Source organism: Ipomoea nil, unplaced genomic scaffold (genome assembly GCF_001879475.1).
Source record: "Ipomoea nil cultivar Tokyo-kokei standard unplaced genomic scaffold, Asagao_1.1 scaffold0804, whole genome shotgun sequence".
NCBI classification, from domain to species: domain Eukaryota; kingdom Viridiplantae; phylum Streptophyta; class Magnoliopsida; order Solanales; family Convolvulaceae; genus Ipomoea; species Ipomoea nil.
Genome location: NW_017617232.1, coordinates 1,749,309 through 1,770,617, shown reverse-complemented (window position 1 = coordinate 1,770,617; position 21,309 = coordinate 1,749,309). Strand labels below are relative to the sequence as shown.

Sequence of the window (21,309 nt, the reverse complement as noted above, 5' to 3'; positions counted from 1 at the left end):
AGATGAGATTGGTCCTATATGTCCTGAGAGAGGCCTTAGACAAGGGGATCCACTATCTCCTTATTTGTTTCTAATTGTGGCTGAGGGCTTTAGTGCGATGATCAGGAAGTATGAAAATCGGGGTTTGATTCATGGGATTTCTGTAGCTAGGACAGCCCCTTCGATGTCTCACCTTTTCTTCGCGGATGATAGCCACATCTTCTTTAAAGCCAATCTTCTAGAGTCCTGAAACCTTAAGATTCTTTTGGACTCTTATGCTATGGCTTCTGGGCAAATCATCAATTGTGCCAAATCCTCTCTTTGTTTTAGCAGAAACGTCAGACCAGAATTGAGACATGCTGTGGGACAGATTCTAGGAGTCGAGACTATGGGAGGGGTTGACAATTACCTTGGCCTACCAATGCTTGTGGGGATGAATAGGAGTCAAATTTTTGGCTTTATAAAAAACAGAGTTCTGAATCGTATTCAAGGGTGGAACAACAGGTTCCTTTCCAGGGCTGGGAGAGAGGTCCTTTTGAAAAGCATCCTACAAGCAGTGCCTTCTTATGCTATGGGGGTGTTCTTGCTTCCTAAGAACATCATCAAATCGATTGAAACAGCCTTCAATGCTTTCTGGTGGCGTGGAGGAGGTAGAGACAGAAAAGGGATTCTATGGAAGAGTTGGAATCGCTTATGCATTCCCAAGCAGTGGGGAGGCCTTGGGTTTCGAAGACTAAGGGACTTTAATCTGGCTTTGCTATGCAAACAATCCTGGAGACTCATTCATCACCCAAATTCCCTTGTGGCCAGAATATATAAAGCTCGATATTATCCTAACTCCACCTTTCTTGAGGCAGGCAGTGGCTCTAACCCTTCATTCATATGGACCAGCTTAATCAATACTCAGGATATTATTAGGAGGCACACAAGATGGAGATTCGGCAAAGGGGACAAAATTCATATTTGGAAAGACAAGTGGTTGCCTGACAAAAGCAATCCAAGAGTGATTTCTCCTCCTTATCCTCTTATGGAAGATGCCACTGCGAATTCTCTTCTTGACGAGTCGTCAATCATCTGGGACGAGGAGATCATTCACACTATTTTCACACCAAGAGATGCAGATCTAATCTTGAATATACCTCTATCTAGACATCAAGTTGATGACAAACTGATATGGGAGCCTGAGATTAATGGGGGTTTCTCGGTGAAAAGCTGTTATGAGGCTCTAGGGGGTGATCTTAGAGATGAGGACAAACTGATTTGGTCCAAGTTCTGGAAACTAAAATTACCTCTAAAGGTTAGACTCTTCTATTGGCAGCTCTGTTCCAAGTGTTTACCCACCATGGACTTACTAAGGAAGAGAAAAGTGGAGTGTGATGATATTTGTAGTATATGCAACAATGGACATGAATCAATTGAACACTTATTCATGGATTGTTCTTTAGCTTCTGATTGCTGGAGGGCCCTAAACATTAATCTGACTCATCTACATAATGAAACTTTCTGGGAATGGATGGACGGGATATGTTCCTCCCTCAGCTCCGAACAAATCTGCATGTTTATTATGTGTTGTTGGGAGGTGTGGAACCAAAGAAACAACAAGATTTGGCATAATAAAAACCCACAACCTGCGGCCATGATCATTCGTAATGCCAATTCTTTTCTCACTAGCTGGAGGGAAGCAGGAGCTGCAAACAGAAGCACCACTCCAAGAGAAGAACAGAATCTTACCAGATGGTTACCTCCTCAGCCGGGCTTTTTGAAGCTAAATATTGATGCTGCTCTGGACAGTAACCGGGCGAAGATGGGCTTCGGCTATGTTCTTAGAGACGAGTTCGGCAAATTTGTTGCAGCTAAAGGTTCACGAATGTCAGGGACTTACCTTCCAAGAGAAGCTGAAGCAGCGGCAATTAGAGAAGCTTTGAGCTGGCTTAAGGAAAGAAATCTCAGCAATGTTCATGTTGAATCCGACTCTCTTCTAGTTGTCCAATCTCTCAATCATACAAATGGGGACTCCTCTTTTAGTTTAATTCTTAGAGATATTAAACATCTTTTGAGTGATCTATCTCATGTGTTTATCACCTTTGTAAAACGATCAGCGAATCAGGTTGCTCATTTGTTAGCTAAGCAATCTGTTTCTATGCCTGGTTGCTCGGAGTGGTCTTCCAACCCTCCCTCTATCATCTGTAATGATTTGTCTTCGGACTTAATCTAATGCTTTTTCTCTTCAAAAAAAAAAAAAAAAAAATAGCCTGTACAAGTGTGTGGGCCACTTGATTTGCTAATAAAAAAAGTGTATAACTTGATAAACACAAAAAACAATGTAATCTTTTGATTTAGTTTTGAAGGATATTTTTAGAGGTTTTAAGTAATTAATTAATGAATACATTGGTTTATAAACTTAATACATTGGATTTACCATTAGTGGGAATGTGAAGAATCAAATTTTTACATTATTATCTTTAAATTTAATGTTTACTAAATTATTAATACATTGGGTTCATGGTTCATCATTAGTGGGAATGTGAAGAATCAAATTTTTACATTATTATCTTTAAATTTAATGTTTACTAAATTAATACTAACAGGAGGACCAAATTTGGAAGAAATCAGTTGTTAAGACACAATTTATTGTTAAACTGAAAGTCAAAGATAAAAATTGGTAAATGTCAATATTCAATTTATAGTCCAATTAAAAGTTTAAGATAATAATAATAATAATAATAATAATAATAAGATCAAGTACACAACTACTCACTTTTATTTATTTTATTAATAATAATTATAAGAGCAAGTACACTACTACTAAGAGCATCAGTATCAGAGGATTATTGAGAGTTTATTCATGGTTTTTGAGGTTTGCTTATTTACATGGAGGAGAGAGAGGCAAGAGAGAGAGAAAGGAGCCGCTCTTCCGGCAAGCTTTGAGATATTTCTCTTCCCAAGGAAAGAGAAATATTAGAGGAGCTTGGGCTGCACAGCAGAAGCCACACGCGTGTCAGCCTCGTCAGACAGTCCCTTTATTTTTATTTTTATTTTAAAATAAATTTTGCTTATTTTATTTTATTTTTATTTTTCTCTCCTCCCTTATTCTCTTTCCTAATCACACTTACAAAATAAATCTCCTCACAAATCACAAAATATCTCTACTATTATAGATGCTCTTACTTCAATCCCATTTATTTAATTATTATCTTAACTTATATAGCACACTCCATAATCCAAACCAGAAAAAGTGAGCCACATATTTTTTTTTGGTCATTTTCTTTTCTTTCACTTCACTAATGCCACTTCCATTTTCCTTACTTCTCATCCCCACTCCAACTAGCTTTCATATTGGGACCAGTAGGCCCTTCTTCCCCAAAAAACTCATTTGGTAAAAGATGAATCAATGTCTCAAATACACCTCTCCATTCCACCGGCAATAAGCTCTCCACTCTCTTGATATCCTCCTCACTTATATACGTAATCTTAGGCCCCCACTCCCTGCAATACTTCACCCACGGCGGCTCCACTATTCCCTGCAGCCCCGCCACGACGGAGTATCTCAGTCCGGTGTCCAAAACCGCCGCGCTCTTGGCCGTGTCGTTCCTGATTCCGATATCCCCAATCCCCTGCAAAACCAGCCCGGGTTTCGAATAATTCGCGTGCCCATTTAAGGACGAGTACGCCACGCTCTTGTTGCTGCCATTGATGAACTCGAGATTCGGCGCGTCCACCCACGACCCGCCACTGTGCTCCGAGAAGTAGACTTTGTTCAGAACCCCATTGAAGTTGCTTATTCTGAGAGTCAAATGCTCCCAATCTCCGATGTGTTCGCCTATCATTCCCAGTGGGATTCTCTCTATTTGCCCCAGTTTGGCCGTGCTTGGGCCGTTGAAAGGGTAGAATATCCATATTGCTATATCGGTAAAAGTCCCACCAAACATGGGTTTTATGTTCAAGTAAACCTCCGAGCTCTGTAAGTCTCCTCTCTTAACCCTCTCCTTTTCGTTGTTGTCGACGGGGAGGTTTACCCAGTACACACCGTCATTCGTGCCGCCCTGTGGGAGGTTGGAGCCATCAGGCCCGATACGAACAGGATTAGTCTCGTCTCCTTTCGTGTACAATAACGCACCATTGGAGAAAAACCAGTTTACCGAGGAGGGATGGTAGGTATCTAGAGGGTGCAGGTATAAAATCGGAGAATATTCCCTAAACAACGCTTCGATTTGGCTAAGGTTTGGCATGGCCGACGAGGAGAATGCTACATTGTTGTTTTTCAGACATGCAAATGTTCCCACGTTTCCACTGAAACTCCCAAGAAATGTTCCTACCTTCAGGAACGAATCCAGAAATCTTTGTCAGAGAAAACTAGATATCTTACCATCTAAATTAATAGTTAAATTTAATATTTATAAGTTAAATATGTGACCTGTACATATAATATATAGGAATAAGGTCAAATAGGCCATTCAAATAATGCAATTAGGCCACTGAACCTAAAAAATCAACAATTAAGTCCCTAAACTAACCAATTTCAAACAATTCTTTCAATTTCAAGGTTTCCAACAGGTCAACATGTCATCCTTAACCTGTTGGAAACCTTCAAATTGGAAGAATTATTTGAAATTGGTTAATTTAGGGACCCAATTGTTAATTTTTTAAATTCAGTAGCCTAATTAAATTATTGTGTGCAATTGAATGGCCTATTTGATCCTTATTCTTAATATATATAAATAAACTAGAATGGGGGTGGGACAACTTTCCTCAGTGTCCCCATTGTGGCTCCAATGCCTACCTTTACACCTTTTGCCTGTGTGCCTCTATTGATAGGCCTTAGAGTGTAAAGATTGAAACCATTTGGGTCATTATTTGATGTGCCTCGTCCCCAGACCCAATCTTCAACCTCACACGGGTCGGTGAAGGCGGAGAACACGCACCGGATTCTGTCGCCGGAGGGTTTTTCCAGCGAGGTGGTGACGACATGGCCAACGGCACTGTAACCCTGCGGTGGAACTGGTAGCCAAACGTAGGCAGGGCCGGATTGGGTGATGGGCAAAGAGTCACTGCTCCATACAAGAGTGTAATCGGTTGGGGGCTTTAGGATTTCGCCGTTGTTGTCTTTTCCGACGAGAACCCAACCGGAGAGGGGTTGGTTGTTGGGTTGGGCATAAGAACCCAGCATGCAAAATCCATCTGGGATTGAAGAAGGCTCAAAAATGGTTGCCCCAACATTGTTAGGCCCTCCTTCATAGCTCCTCCATATTTTCTTCAAATTTGAAATTTGGCACACTTGTAGTCCACCTAGATCAATATAACCACTCCCAAAGCCACCACCTATATATATGTATATGTGCTTCAAGTTTTTAATATAATAATAATATATATTTGACCAAAACAAATTATATATATAATAACTAAAAGGCTAAAATAACATTGTACTCCTTATTATATATTGACCATGAACTATGCGGCTGTATGAATGAACCATGATCTAATATAGCGGCGTTACTGTGAATCAATGATGTAACACGTTATAAATATGTATATTGTCAAATAAATCATAATAAAATTAAAATGATACTTTAATATCGTTATAATGAACCTATTGTACGTATAAAATGAATTCAAATTGAATAGAGTATATATATTAATGTATATTGTCAAAAACTGATGGGTCAAAATTTAATTGTTATATACATATCGTAAACCATGTTAAGTGTTTGTAGTTAACCTATTATGTGCATTCAATTAATAAATTATAGAAAAATACTTGGTGGATTTTTATTTTATACTCCCAACTTTTATTCACATATTCTTGATGTAGACACTTTTTCTGTGGATCCACATGATGAAAATAACAAATTCTTGTCTGCCACCTCAGGAAGTAAAAGTAAGGGAGTAATTTGGGAGTACATATGCATAGTAGAACTCTAAATTATATGCATATAAATAAATTGGAAGCTTATAATTTGTTAACTACAAATATATAATATGTTAATGACATATTATGTACTTGTAGTTAACATAATCTGTTAATTACAGACACATAATCTGTTAATTACAAACACGTAATCTAAATGTCATTTTATATTAAAATACACAATGTAAGGTGGACCTTCATCGATTGTATAATTTGGTATCAAAATTAACCTTGCATAAGGCCCAAATAAGTAATATTATAAAAACTAAAAGTAGTTAATAATTTACCTGATGGCCAAGTGGGTAATGGGGAGGGAAGCTTGAAAGTGGTATCAATAGGCAAAGTAGGGATATTTCCCATTACTCACAATTCTTCAACACCAAATCCCAAATAAATAAATGATGTGTGAATGTGATGATGAGAGAAGTGAGGTTATTATAAGATCGATAATGAACAAATGAATTATATATAATATATGTAGCTTCAATTCCAACGTAGGATGAGATCGAATGCAGAGGTTCTACAGTATAATGCAAATTTATAGTCAAAATGCAATCACCCCTTAGCTAGCTTGCTTCTTCATACAACATTTAGTTTCGCGTGCAACTTATATTTTAATGTCTTATCTTTCAACTGCCCAAAACTTTCACGTAATTTCTCTATTTGGTTTTAGGTAGTAGATATGATCGTTCTTTCATACCATATCGATATACTTATATATGTATAATTTTAGTACGTATGGTACTAATGCCATTGCACTATAATTCGGATACAGTTTCAAAAGAGTTCATTCTAATTTTTATCCTAGATTTATATGTGACATTTTATTTTTAGTTTTTTTTTTTTTTTAGAATTGAACGTTTTTTGTCCTAATATTATTGTAGCATGGCCATTTTTAATCTTTAGTTAACAAAATAGTTGAAATATCGTTAAATACAAGAATATTTCGATCTTTTTTATACAATGTGAGTTGATCGTTATATTTTTATTTTTATTTTCTTGAAAAAAATTCATAATTGAAAACCTAAATACCATTGTATGTTATGGAATTTCAATGATTTTGTTGATAGAAGACAACAAATAGGTTATGTTAAAATAATATTATGATCAAAAGGGATATTCTGGAAAATAAGGACTAACAGTAAATTGTCACCTATAAATTTATAAGACCAAAAATAAAATTAACTCGTTTCAGAAGTGTACTATCTAGTAATAAAATTTCACTGTTATAATGTCAAATCTTGCAATACCAAAACCACAAACTGATAGTACAAAACAGATTGAAATAATATACACGGAGTACTACTTTGGACACTAGTACAAAATAGACAATAAAAAATTGAATATATGTGTTGTGTGGTGGCATGGTACATGATAGTTAATATGAGAAAAAATTAAGCTCTCTTTGCGTCCAAGCGGGCGCATGTGAAACACGTGCTCATTAGGACGCGTCAAAATGACCTGACCGCCATTTGGCAACCACTTTGACTAAAAAACTTATTTTTGTTTTGTTTTGTTTTTTTTTTTTTGTTTTGTTTTGTTTTTTTTTTAAATTGTTAGATTGCATTTTTTTTTTTGTTTTTGTTTTTTCCCCTCCCTTTCTCACTCCTACGTGAGACGTAGAAAACCACAAATTTTTTTTTGACTACTATATGAATGCTCTTCTAAGTTTCTATTTTTACATTACAACAACTGCCTAATATGCTCTATTTACATCTACAAACCTAATAAGATGTAAAAAAGTTAGGCTCCTAACGAGAACTAAAAAATATTGGTGTAATTATTTGTTGAAATATGAACCATTCATATTATTTTGATGTTAGTATTTTTTTAAAATTATTTTTACAACTTACCCTCTATTATATCATTTACTTTTACTAAATACCCCTGTATTCCATCTGTGTAAACTTTAGCTACCGAATATTCTATTAACTATTTATTATTCTTAACTTACTCATTGATTTTCATAAGGAACGTCTTAGGTTCGAACCTCATCCCAATCAATATTGACATGATTGTTAAACATATATACTATGAATATGTTAGAGTGTATTAAAAAAATACAATATAACAGTTAATGTGATTACTCACTCTCTGGCCAGAGCTTCTTAGTCGTATACTAGTCGGGAGGTGTGAGGCACATATATCCCTCATTGTATTCGTGATTTGGTTTCGCAATAATAGTTCACTTTGATGGTTTTTTTTTTTTTTTTTTTTTAAATATAATATAAAATTTAACATAAACTTTGGTCAATGAATTAGAATCACGCATTGGGCATGCATTGATGAAACGGTACAACTAATTTACAATATACATTTTACACAAATGAGAAACTATGCCTATTATCATTGTCTTTTTAGTGAATGAGGATTTGGTTATGTTTTTTAAGGTGCACTGCCCTAAGGCACTAAAATTGCAGTGAAGCACACCAGGAGACTAGATCAAATCAATAATTCATTTCTAGCGGAAGTGGCAATAAGAGGAAGCATGTATCACGCCAATTAATAGGGTTTTGTGTTGCAAAAACTATGCTTAGGGTACTATCCAGTTAGGGTGCTTCCCTCTAAAACTATTATCGCACCAGTTAATCCAACATTTCTGCCACATGTCATAGTTATGCAATTCTTAAAATATTTACTTTTTGTTAAAATTTTGATAATCTTGCATTGATATACACCAGGATACTGAAAAATACTTTGATAAATTTTAAAACACTAATTTAAAAATACATATTGGGCATTGAACTATTCATTAGCACAATGCGCGCATGGTAACTAGTAATAATAATAAAAAAATATATATATGCTTTAGATGTTTGTTGTATCCTACGATGGACGTATACCTAAACCAATAGTTACATTGTGGATCATGGTGCATGTAGCAACATTAAGCCAAACACATACTTTTTTAACTTTATAAAATTTTTCAACTTAATTAAATTTACTTTTATCCTTTTCTTTTTGTACATGATAGGGCCATGGGACCGTGTAGCCTCTTTTATTAGAAAGGTTTGGCTTGACCCAAGAAGAATCCATCATTATTATATCGACCACAAATAAAAATATATTTTTTGAATACTGAAAATACATTATTTTGTATATTATCAAATAATATATATTCAGTATATAAATAATGCACTTTTAGTATATTAAAAATTACTTTATATTCAAGAAATATATTTTCAGTATTCAAATAATATATTTTTAATATATTAAAATGTATTTTTTTTTATTGTCCATAGACTACTGTGGTTCACATAAAAATTTGCCAAGAAACATAAAGGTCTTGGTGGACTAGAGGAAGGGAAGTCATGGACTCATGGTGGCCCAAGTATGAGAAGAACAATTGTTATACCATGGTCTAACTTGCATTGTAGACCTTGGTTCAAAAATTGTGTCTGTTGTTAACATATTATGTGTTTGTAAATAAATTGAGTGCACATAATTTATTAACTGTAGATAAATAATATTTTAACTACATATTATGTGTTAACTGCATATATATAATATGTTAACTTCATATTATGTGCATGCAGTTAACATATTATGTACCTTCAATTTATTTATAGACCCATAATATGTTAATTACAGATACAAAATCTGATTATCATTTTAGACTAGAGTCTACAATACAAAGTGGACCCTAGTCCATAGGATAATTTGCCTGGGAAGGAAGTTTTGGTGGGCTAGAGGTAGAGGAATTATGATGGTCCAAGCATAAGAAGGAGTCTTGGTGGGCTAGAGGCAGAGGACAAGAGGAGTCATGGTGGTCCAAGTATGGGAAGAGGTGGGATAGGGGTTAAAGAGACATGTTGGCCCGAGGAGGTGGTAATGAAGGCTAATCATTATTGTGTGGACTATGGTTTAAAAATAAATAAAGTGTTGTAATTCGGCCTATTAACTTGTTGGTTCTTGCGTGATAATTACACGGTAATTGCCCGGAGATTATATATATAAGATTATAAATTCTAGAGATGTAAGAAGAGAAGAATGACACAAGATGTAGAGCACAAACATGAGCATTTCATTTCATTAAGCCTTCACATGTATTTATACTAATCCATACAACCCTTCATATGCTTAACATAAACAATATATTAAGTAGAAGGAAAATGGAGAGTCTCAAGATTAATGGCCACTAATAAAATATTTATAACACTCCCCCTTGGCCATTAAATAACTATACTCATGCCTCGTTAAAAACCTCGCTAGAAAAATCCAGTGGGAAAAACCTAGACGAAGAAAAGAGTACACGAAGTATGTTGATCCATGTGTTGCACCGGTTGCCTCATTAAAAACCTTAGCCTAAGAAAACCCAGTGGGAAAAAACTTAGCCAAGGAAAAGAGTACAACCATAAGCCTTCTGGGCATAATCTTCAAGATTTCAAGAGTCTTCAGGACTGTCCACTCAAGTGCACCAACATCGGTTGCCTCATTAAAGACCTTAGCTAAGAAAACCCTGTGGAAAAAACCTAGCTAAGGGAAAAAGAGTACAACCATATGCTTTCGTAGCATAATCTTCAGGATATCAAAAGTCCTCTAGATTGTCCATTCTAGAACAACTAGGGTTTGTCGCTCCCCCTGAAGATAACAATCTTCTAAGCCTACGCATCTCAATTTTATAAACATATTACTCAAAAGTGGATGTAGGCAGAGACTTAGTGAACATATCTGCAAGATTGTTTAGTGGGGAAAACATTCGCAACAAGAATTTTACAACTCTTCTAGAGTTCATGTGTGTAGAAGGATTTAAGTGCAACATGTTTTGTAAGGTTCCCCTTAACAAAACTATTACTTGCTTGTGCAACACAATCTTATTTGTCCTCATATGGGACATTGGGGTAAAAATATAGCATAACCAGTTTTGGACTTGGCATCATATGGATCAAATAAAAGAACCAGTGCCCAAGTTGCCCATCAAAACCACATATGGGTTTCTCACATAAACGTCAAAATATTTGTACCTCGAAGGTGCTGGAGGATATGTTAAATACCATTCCAACTTTCATTGTAGCGGGAAACACTAAATGTTGCTAGCAATTTCATCGCAAATTCAATATCAGGCCTGATGCGATTATGGAACTTCTAGTTCAATAATAGTGCTCCAATAGCAATGAAGTAATGGACTTCCAGTCCCTAAATATCCTCATTATAATCTTCGAGTCTAAATGGTCATTTATCTACTTCAAGAGATTATTGGACAACCGTTTATGTGATAAGTAAATAATACTTGTCTATATAAAACATCTTCAAGATATTTTTCAAGTAGGCTAACTGGTGTATAAAACTTCTTCAAGGAGAAGCTCGATCTTCAGGTCGAGACAATACTTGGATTTCCAAGTCTTTTATTTCAAAACTTCGTCTTTCGGCATGAGCTGATATCACCAAGCTCTCTATGTGTTTCAATAACATTTAAATCATCATTACCGACTGAGATAATAAACAAATAACTCCATTAGCAATTCTTTAACAAACACATAATGGTACATATTTGCATATTCCTTCTTCGGGAGGAAAACACTCAGTCAATAATATTCAAGTCATACAAAGACTTTAGTAGTTTAATGATACACGTTGCCATTTTTCACTTTCCTTATTTCAAAAGGTTTGAATCCATCAGGGATTTACAAATACATATTACCGTCTAATGACCAGTAAATTACAGTCATGACGTTCATCAACTGCATATCTAAATTCATAATTTACTGCCAATAATATTAATTTGCGGAACGTAATGCCATATGTTGTGGGAGAGAATATTTGATCAAAATTAATTCAGGGTCTCTGCGAAAACCCTTAAGCTACCAGTCTCGCTTTATATCATACCACCATATTGTTTGTATTTCTCTTTCGTACAAACACCCATTTGTAACCTACAGGGTTAACAGTAAATGGTGTACGTGTTATAAAGAGAATACAGTTTTAGCGAGCTGAGCTGTACATGCCTTAATTGCTCCGTTATACATAAAAAAATACCAAGGCACAACTTGTGCCTAGCTCTGGATCCAGATTCTCATATAACGAGAACAATTTGTAAAGGCAATTCTGTTGTCGACAACTATAACATTTTTCATAAATTTCTCCCATATATATAAAATAATGGCAATTTCTAATTCAACCAGACTCTAGACATTTCCCAAAGATATTTTTATCTGGTCGTTCTGCATTCCCAGTATTATGATTTTGGGTGCACCTAAAATTTTACTGGGGTTTTCGCCTTCTGGACGAATGTCTTCAGGACATACTTCTTTAAGCGATTTCAAGAGTGACACCATTTTCTACTAGATTTAGCTTTCCGCGGATTATACCAACATGTCTCCACGCTTATGGCGTCAAGGAGCATTGGTAGATACATATGGTCCAAGTTGGGGAAAATATGTAGGACCTAGTCACTCTTTTTATGATCAATATATATATTGACAGATTAATTATCTTCTGAACTTCTAGTTCAGTTTACTTCTTCTGAATTTCTAGTTCAGTCTACCTAGTACGTGGATTTAAATATTGAAGATCAATCATTCATAGAATTTCTCGGCATTCTATAAAATTTGAGATCTTATCTCCCCCTAATGCCGTGAAATGATCTTCATAAAGTGTGCAGTCAGCGTACCTAATTATATATTGATCCCTTATCATGGGCTCTAAGAATTTAAATAACATACGGAGGTTTATAATCAACATATACATGCCCACAAAGGTACGCTATGGTGGTGATATAGGAAAAAAACTGCACACTATGAATAAAACGCAGATGGGAAATGTTTGGTTTTATACCACGTACTAGGTTCTAGGGGAAATAATTATGATATGCAGTAGGTCAGATTGTGATAACCACAATAGCATATAAAACTGATGTCCCCATCAAGAAAAAAAAATATATAATCAGATATGAAAGCATACATATCAATTGATATTACAAGGGTACACAACAATCATAGGGAAGCTGTGAAGCTTGTCAAATAAAATATATCTTCAAGATCTCCCAAAAATCCTTATCCTCAACTTTACATTAGTTCACTCACTGGTTTGGGAATTGCTTCGTGCAAATTCACATGATATAATTCATTCCCTCATTTGCTTCGGGCAAACTAATATGAAATAATTTAGTCATTCGTTTGCTTCAGGCAAATTGATATGATATGATCCATTCTCTCGTTTGCTTCGGGCAAACTGATATGATATAATTCGCTTCTAGCTTTCAAACCAATAATATCTAAATCAATCATATCATGTATGACAATAAGTCAAAGATCATTTTTATAAAGGAGTATACCACTCCATAAACAGAACAGAATTGTACAGAGCCATATTTGGAGAGGATTTTGTCATGTTGACATTATAAATTTAGTCAAAAGATGATTATCATAATTTGTTGATAATAGAAATCCTTCTGGAATTGATATAGGATTTATGGAAAAAATAATAATTCAATTTTGAATTAACAACCAGTCAATTGCATACGAGAGTCATGTTGTATGCATGAGAACAAAATTGAGTAAATACGCATGCAAATTAAGAGAAGTAACTCTGAGAAGTAAACTTCCCGAATAGTACATTTCAGATAGTTAATTCGAGTAGTAAAATCAGCAAAGTAAAATCACTTTGCCCTCATAATAATTTGCGTCCAAAAATAACTTAACTTTTCGAATATTGCGGTCATGAATTTACTTTTCGGATGCTTCAGGCATAAACTAACTTCTCGGATGCTTCAAACATAAGCTAACTTCTCGGATGTTTCAAGAATGAGCTAACTACTCGGATACTTCATGCTTCAGGCATAAACTAACTTTTTTTTTTTTTTGCCATGAATATATTTTCATGCATTGTTCAAAAACATTATCATGACACCAATCATTTCTTCATCAATACCTTATCATTTCATTATCACAATTTATCGCAATATTTGCTTCAGGAAAATTAGCTAGAATCATCAAGATGATGTTCATTCTCCGATGACCAAATGCTTTGGTGTGCGGCACGTAGGGATCAATGCCCTTCAGACCCACATTGTTAGCAAATCTGCTTCTGGCTAAGATTTTGCCTCGATAAGTTTGGTCGTCCTTGAATATCTTGATCACTTTATTTCTTATTTTGAGCTCGAAACTCATACCACACTGGTTATAATCTCGACCACAACCCCTTATGAAGTTACTCAACTAGGTAACATTATGTGCTTCAGGCACCTGTGCAAAATCAACCAGACATGCATTTTGATTCTTCATCAACAACTAGTTATGTTTCTTAGCCACAAGGAGTGCTCAAATCAGCTTAGGATACTTCTCACAATTTTGTGTTGTACTACTGCTGGAGTACAAATTACTCGCATGAAAAGTTGACAATGTCTTTTCAATTAAATATTTCTCTAAAACTTCTTGTTTAGAGTTTCACTTCTGAGACTATTTTGTGCATAGTTGAATTATAGTTAATCACCGACTTATAATCTTAAAATTAAACATGAGATTAAACTAGTCAAAATGTGTCTTGGGGAAGAACATTTGATGACTTTTGGTCGGAATAGTCCTTCAGGGACTTCCATTAATTCAAGGGGTTCTTTTTCAATCAGATACTCATTTTTAAGATGGTGGTTCAAGTGGTGACATATGAAAATGAAAGCTTGTGCCTTCTGGGCATCGGTTCTCTGTGACTTAGCAACAAAGGTTTGGCTCGATTTCTTAGATGTCAAATATATTCCAATATCCAAAGCCTAAGTGAAATAATTGCTATCGACATGAGCGAGCTCAATAAATTCACATTTCCAATGAAAGACATAATCTACAAGATCATCATTTGATGCAACTTTAGGAAGCAATGTGACAACTTGTGAAAAAATCACTATTTTGAATACATGTTCAAACAATGGATGAAGAAACACCTTTTACATAAATATGCATATCCGTTTCTTAGCATTCTAATACAAACACAACAGTCCAATGCAAACATAATAAGGACTGATTATGCATTTGATCTCCATAATCATAGAACATCCATGGATACATATACATACAATTTGGCATATAACCAAAATGTATTTACCATTTCTAAGCATCATGGTTCATATAGAGCCTATTTCATATCATGAATTGAGAGAATAAATAAAGATAATATGTATTTACCCAAATTCTTAACCATGTCTTGATGAGGGGTTCATCACTCAAAAGTTGTTAACAAACATGAAGAATTATCACCCATTTCATAGAAACAATAATTGAAGGTTCCAAACCAAACTCATAGCCACATATACACAAAAACAAAAATGGTTCAACACGAATCGGTGAGACAAACACCAAATTGATGCAGCAAGCATTGACTCGTGTTTATAGCGTCAACTCGTGCTACAAGCAACAAGACACGAATTGTTGCGGCAAACACCGAATTAATGCAGCAAGCATGGACTCGTGTTTATAGCATCAACTCGTGCTACAGGCAACGAGTGGTACGGTGCTTCACTCTCCAATACACCTAATTGATGCTCCCAAGTCATCAATTAAGCTTTAAAGTCTTACTCACTCTTAAGCTTCCACAAAATAAACTTTAACAATCTTAATTAAAAATCATTCATTCATTGCCTAATCAGGCATAAAAACGAATTGCTAATCACATGCAAACGACATATCATAAAAACATAATAATGCACTACAGCATATGGTATATAACATACAAAGTATGCGAAATGAAAATAATATGTATACATATATTGCATCTTCATACAAAAAGCCACTTCTATTTACACAAACATATATATCACATGCTTTTCTTTCAATTTGAAGAATCAAAAATAAAATTGAAAATATATATTCAGGAATTTACACAATCATATATATACGAACTAGTATGTGCAATTCATATTTCAAATTGTAGAATCAATATGTATCATATCAATCATGCATTTCATAATCATATCAAGAGGTGTAGAATCAACATGTGCCATATAAAAACATGAATTATATGAAACCTATGAACATGCTTGCCTAGTATAAAAACATGTCCGAGCATACCGTTCACCGAGGAATATGTTGGCGATTCGTGCTGATAACGTGTTGTAATTCGGCCTATCAACTCGTTGGTTCTTGCGTGATGATTACACGGTAATTGCCCGGAGATTATATATATAAGATTATAAATTCTAGAGATATAAGAAGAGAAGAATGACACAAGATGTAGAGCACAAACATGAGCATTTCATTTCATTAAGCCTTCACATGTATTTATACTAATCCATACAACCCTTCATATGCTTAACATAAACAATATATTAAGTAGAAGAAAAATGGAGAGTCTCAAGATTAATGGCCACTAATAAAATATTTATAACATAAAGTACATTATTTTAACTTGGTTCAAGTGTCAAATCGCACTATGAACCAATTGAAATTTGTCATGCTGCACCCTAATCTTTCATAAGTGTTATTTCGATGTATGAACTAAAAAAAAAAATTGTCACCTAGAACTTTTTGCAAGTTTCCCTGTTGCTCGGATGACATGAAACCGGTAATCTGTTGACGTGGACCTTTTATTAAAGTCAATTCCTATTTTCATCTCATTTTTTTCAATGTGCTGATGTGGACCCCTGTTCTTCGACCTCGGTGAGGTCAGACCGCGGCGACAACAGCAGCTACTCTCTCGTAGCCACGGCAGCAACGATGACGACAACCCCGACGGAAAATCAAGAAAATCTGGAGGAAGAAGAAGGAAGGATCTTGATCTCTGTCACCTAGATTTGAATGTTGATCGGAGAATTCTTCGTCCTCGTCATCTCCGTCGCCCGAGGAGATTGGCTGATAGTATTCTGGAGCTTCGTCGGAGTTCGTATCTGAATCGCTTTCTTCGGCGTTCACTAGCACAAAAAAAATTCACTAAATAAAAACTCGATTCAGTAAATACCGCGAAGAAGGTTAATCCTCAATTACCTTGGTTGAATTCCGGCGGAGTGCTCGACATCGCGTTCATTGCCCTCAGCTAGAGAGAAATCGATAAGCTGAGATGAATGTTCAAAGTAATCACTTGGGGATAAGCTTAGATGAATGTTCAAAGCAATCGACAAGCTGAGATGAATGGTTGCATAAGAATGTAAGATGCCAAAAGAACATATAATACAGCAGTGGTTATTGAAACTGGGTTGCATGGGGACACAATCACTTGCTTTGAGTATTTTTTCAATCACTTGCTCCGGCGAGGTGGACCAACCAGGGGCCTCTCGGGGGAGCTGGAATTTTAGACGGAGGAGTGGAGAAGCCGGAGAGAATACCGGCGTTGGCGCCTATGTCCTTGAAAACGGATACGCTGTCAACGGTGGATTGATCGTATTTATGGGAAGATTTAAGGACAGGGGAGTAGATACCAAAGGCGTATGATACGTCGCAACTGCACTGAATCCATTCTTCCAAAAGGCTGAACTCCAACCCTAAGGGCCCACACCCCGACCCGACAGAACATTTGGGAGGATGTAAATCATGGTAACTCAACTAAACATGAACCACAGAGGCTAAAAAATGGATGTGCGAAGAAGATGAGAACTGATTGTATTATATTTTCTGAACTTGATTACAATGAGATCAGATGATGTGAATATATAGAATAGAGAGTCACAGTGTGACAATGATAAGAAGTAGAGAGTCACAGTGTGACAAGGATAAGAAGTTCTAAACAGACTCATATACATAGAGTCCTAATACTCCCCCTCAAGCACAGTGTATACTAGTAACCTGTAGCTTGTCCCTTAAGGAAGAAAATCTAGGTCCAGGCAGAGCTTTGGTGAAGATATCAGCAAGTTGATCCTTTGTGGAGATGAAGTTGACTTGGATATCGCCCGAAGCTACTCGATCACGAACAAAATGATAATCAATCTCCACATGCTTGGTGCACGCATGAAAGATTGGATTGGCACTCATATATGTAGCTCCTAGATTATCACACCATAATTTTGGAATGGAAATACCCGGAATCTGTATCTCACGCAATAATGACATAATCCATAGAACCTCAGCACAAACATCTGCAAGAGCTTTGTATTCAGCCTCAGTGGATGACCTGGCAACAGTTCTCTGTTTCTTGCAAACCCATGATATAAGATTACTCCCCAAGAAAACAGCAAAATCACTCGTGGATTTTCGATCATCAGGACAACCAGCCCAATCAGAATCAGAGAAAGCATGAATGTCTCTAGATGAGCATCGTCGTATGCGTAAACCATGATCAACTGTTCCCTTAACATACCTGAGTACCCGTTTGAGCTGCTCCCAGTGTGATATGGTGGGAGCATGCATATGCTGGCATAACTGATTAACTGCAAAGGATAGGTCAGGTCGTGTGACAGTGAGATATTGCAATGCTCCAGCTAGACTCCTGTACTGTGTGGGATCATCATATAGATCTGAATTGAAGGGGACACTTTTCGAGACAGAGGAGGTGTAGAAAGGGGTTTGCATTCAGACATTCCAGCCCGTTTTAAAATATCATTCATATACCGTTATTGAGATAAAATAATCCCATTGTCACTCTTAACTGTTTCAATACCCAAAAAAAAATTTGGTTCACCAAGATCTCTGATTTTGAATGTAGCAGACAGTTTGGATAAGAGCTGAGATATAATACCCTGATCACTTCCCATTACAAAAATGTCATCCACGTACACCAATAGATAAACCAAAGCAGAGTCTTTAGAGTAATAGAACAGAGAGACATCTGTCTTGGATGCTTGAAAGCCAACCGATAGTAAGAACGTATGTAGTCGATTAAACCAAGCTCTGGGAGCTTGTTTTAACCCATATAGAGATCTTTTTAACAAACAAACATGATTCGGGAAGTTAGCATCAATATAACCAGGGGGTTGCTTCATATAAACTGTTTCAGCCAGATTACCATTCAGAAAAGCATTATGAACATCTAGCTATTTGATAGACCACCCAGATGATAAAGCTAGAGATAGAAGGAGTCTTACAGTCGTAGGCTTTACCACTGGACTAAAAGTGTCGAAGAAGTCCTGACCTGGAACCTGATTAAAACCTTTCGCAACCAGCCTGGCTTTATGCCTTTCAATAGCACCATCAGCCTTTCTCTTCGTACGAAACACCCATTTACAACCAATAATATTCATACCTGCAGTTGGTGGAACTAGAGACCATGTGTGGTTATGTAGGAGAGCATTGAATTCTTGGTCCATGGCTTCACGCCACTCAGGATATTTAACAGCTTAAGAGTGACATGTGGGTTCCGTGGGATGCACCTGAGCTACTAGAGCAAAAAGAGGAGCATCTGCGTTGCTGCGAGTGGCCATAGAGTGAGTACGGACATTGGGCCTGATGGACCGCCCACGTGGACGGCCTCGCCGGCGAGCAATAGGCTCCACAAGATCACCCGACGAGGCAGCCTGTCCGGGATCCACGGCTGGTTCGAATGAAGCAGGTAGCGGCGGTTCTGGCAGCTCATCATTGGACACGGTAGGAATAGGTGTGCTGTGACTGAGAACAGATTCCGCCCAAGGTCCAGAAAACGGAGTAGATAGATCCTGCAAAGAAGTTTTAGTAGCAAAGGGGAAAACTTCTTCATCAAATCTGACATGCCTACATGTGTAAATCTTATTAGTATGTAAGTCCATGCATCTGTACCTCCTAAAGGACTCAGGATAACCTAGGAAGACACATGGAGAAGACCTGTATGACATCTTATGACGATTATATGGTCGAAGATGAGGGTAACATAAACACCCAAAGACACGAAGAAAAAGATAGGAAGGTGGGGATTTATGTAACAGGAGATGAGGACTGGAGTTATTTAATACAGAAGATGGCATTCTGTTAATTAAATAGACAGCAGTCTCAAAGGCAAAATCCCAAAATTTCAAAGGAACAGAGGCATGAGCTAGAAGAGCCAGACCAGTTTCAACAATGTGACGATGTTTTCGTTCAACACGACCATTCTATTCATGTGTATAGGCACAGGATTGTCTATGTTGAATTCCTAATTGAACAAACAAAGAATGTAACTTTTTGTACTCAGCACCTAAATCAGACTGAATGGCCTTTATTTTGCAATTAAAGGACCGTTCAACAAGAGTACGAAATTTATCAAAGATGACATAAAGATCAGACTTTAATTTCATAGGGAAGAACCATGTATAACGGGAATAGTCATCCACAAAGATCACAAAATAACGGAAGCCAGAAGTAGATAAAGTGGGCGCAGGACCCCAAATATCTGTGTAAATAAGATCTAGGACTTGAGAACTAGAGGAAGCAACACGGTGGAGGGGAAAACGGGCAGATTTGCCTAATTGACACGCATTGCATAAAGAATTATGACAACGAATATTATCACGAGACCCACTAACCAAACAAGAACGAAGTATTTGGCTAAGAACACGGTTATGAGGATGACCCAGACGATTGTGCCAAGTGGAAGCCGAGGCACGAGCGGAAATAAACGCTGACGGAGACGAACTAGGTAATGAAAGTGTGTATAGTCCCCCCGAACTATTGCCCCGAAGAAGTATTTCCTTGGTATTGATATCTTTCACAACAAAAAAGGAGGGGTGAAACTCAAAAAAGACTTTATTATCGGATGCAAACTTCTGAACAGATAATAAAGAATTAGACAAACGCGGAACGTGAAGTATATCAGACAATGTAAATGATCTAGAAGGGGTATTAAAAGAGGCATGACCAACATGACTAATAGATAAACCCATACCGTCACCGACACGTAAAGTGTCATTACCAGTGTATTTCTCTGATGTAGAAAGAGCAGCGATGTTTGGAGTTGCATGATTTGTGGCTCCAGTGTCCGGAACCCAAGTATGAGAATTTGACGAGGTTTTAGCAACTAAACCATTCTGAAACACCAAATTAGCCTGAGAACCCGGAGCCCCTGAATATCGCCAAAAACAGTTGACTCCCGTGTGACCGAAACTTTTGCAAATTTGACACGGATCATTATAGCGCCAAAAATAATTGGCTCCCGTGTGACCAAAACGTTTACAAATTTGACACGGATCATCATAGCGCCAAAAACAATTGGCTCCCGTGTGACCAAAACGTTTACAAATTTGACACGGATCATCATAGCGCCAAAAACAATTGACTCCTGTGTGGCCGAAACCTTTACAGATTTGACACGGATCATCGAAGCCACGTTGCTGACCTCCACGGTAATTAAGGTTGCCATCGCAGCGCTGCATCTTCTTGATTTTATGAATCAAAAAACCCTAGCTAACTGATACCAGATGAGAACTTATTGTATTATATTTTCTGAACTTGATTACAATGAGATCAGATGATGTGAATATATAGAATAGAGAGTCACAGTGTGACAATGATAAGAAGTAGAGAGTCACAGTGTGACAAGGATAAGAAATTCTAAACAGACTCATATACATAGAGTCCTAATAAAGAAGATGGAAAAACAGTTTTGGGTGTTCAACAATCTGTGCG

The 21,309-nt window shown here is 36.6% G+C and overlaps 1 protein-coding gene across 1 annotated transcript; it reads right to left on the bottom strand.

The window, feature by feature from the left end:
- Positions 1–3,143: 3,143 nt before the first annotated feature.
- On the bottom strand, positions 3,144–6,395 carry LOC109177326. The gene is made up of 3 exons (XM_019326650.1): positions 6,172–6,395; positions 4,760–5,298; positions 3,144–4,295 (listed from the first exon to the last, which is right to left on the bottom strand). The coding sequence occupies exons 1-3, from the start codon at positions 6,242–6,244 to the stop codon at positions 3,282–3,284; spliced, it is 1,626 nt and encodes a 541-aa protein (XP_019182195.1). The 5' UTR covers positions 6,245–6,395; the 3' UTR covers positions 3,144–3,281.
- Positions 6,396–21,309: the final 14,914 nt, after the last annotated feature.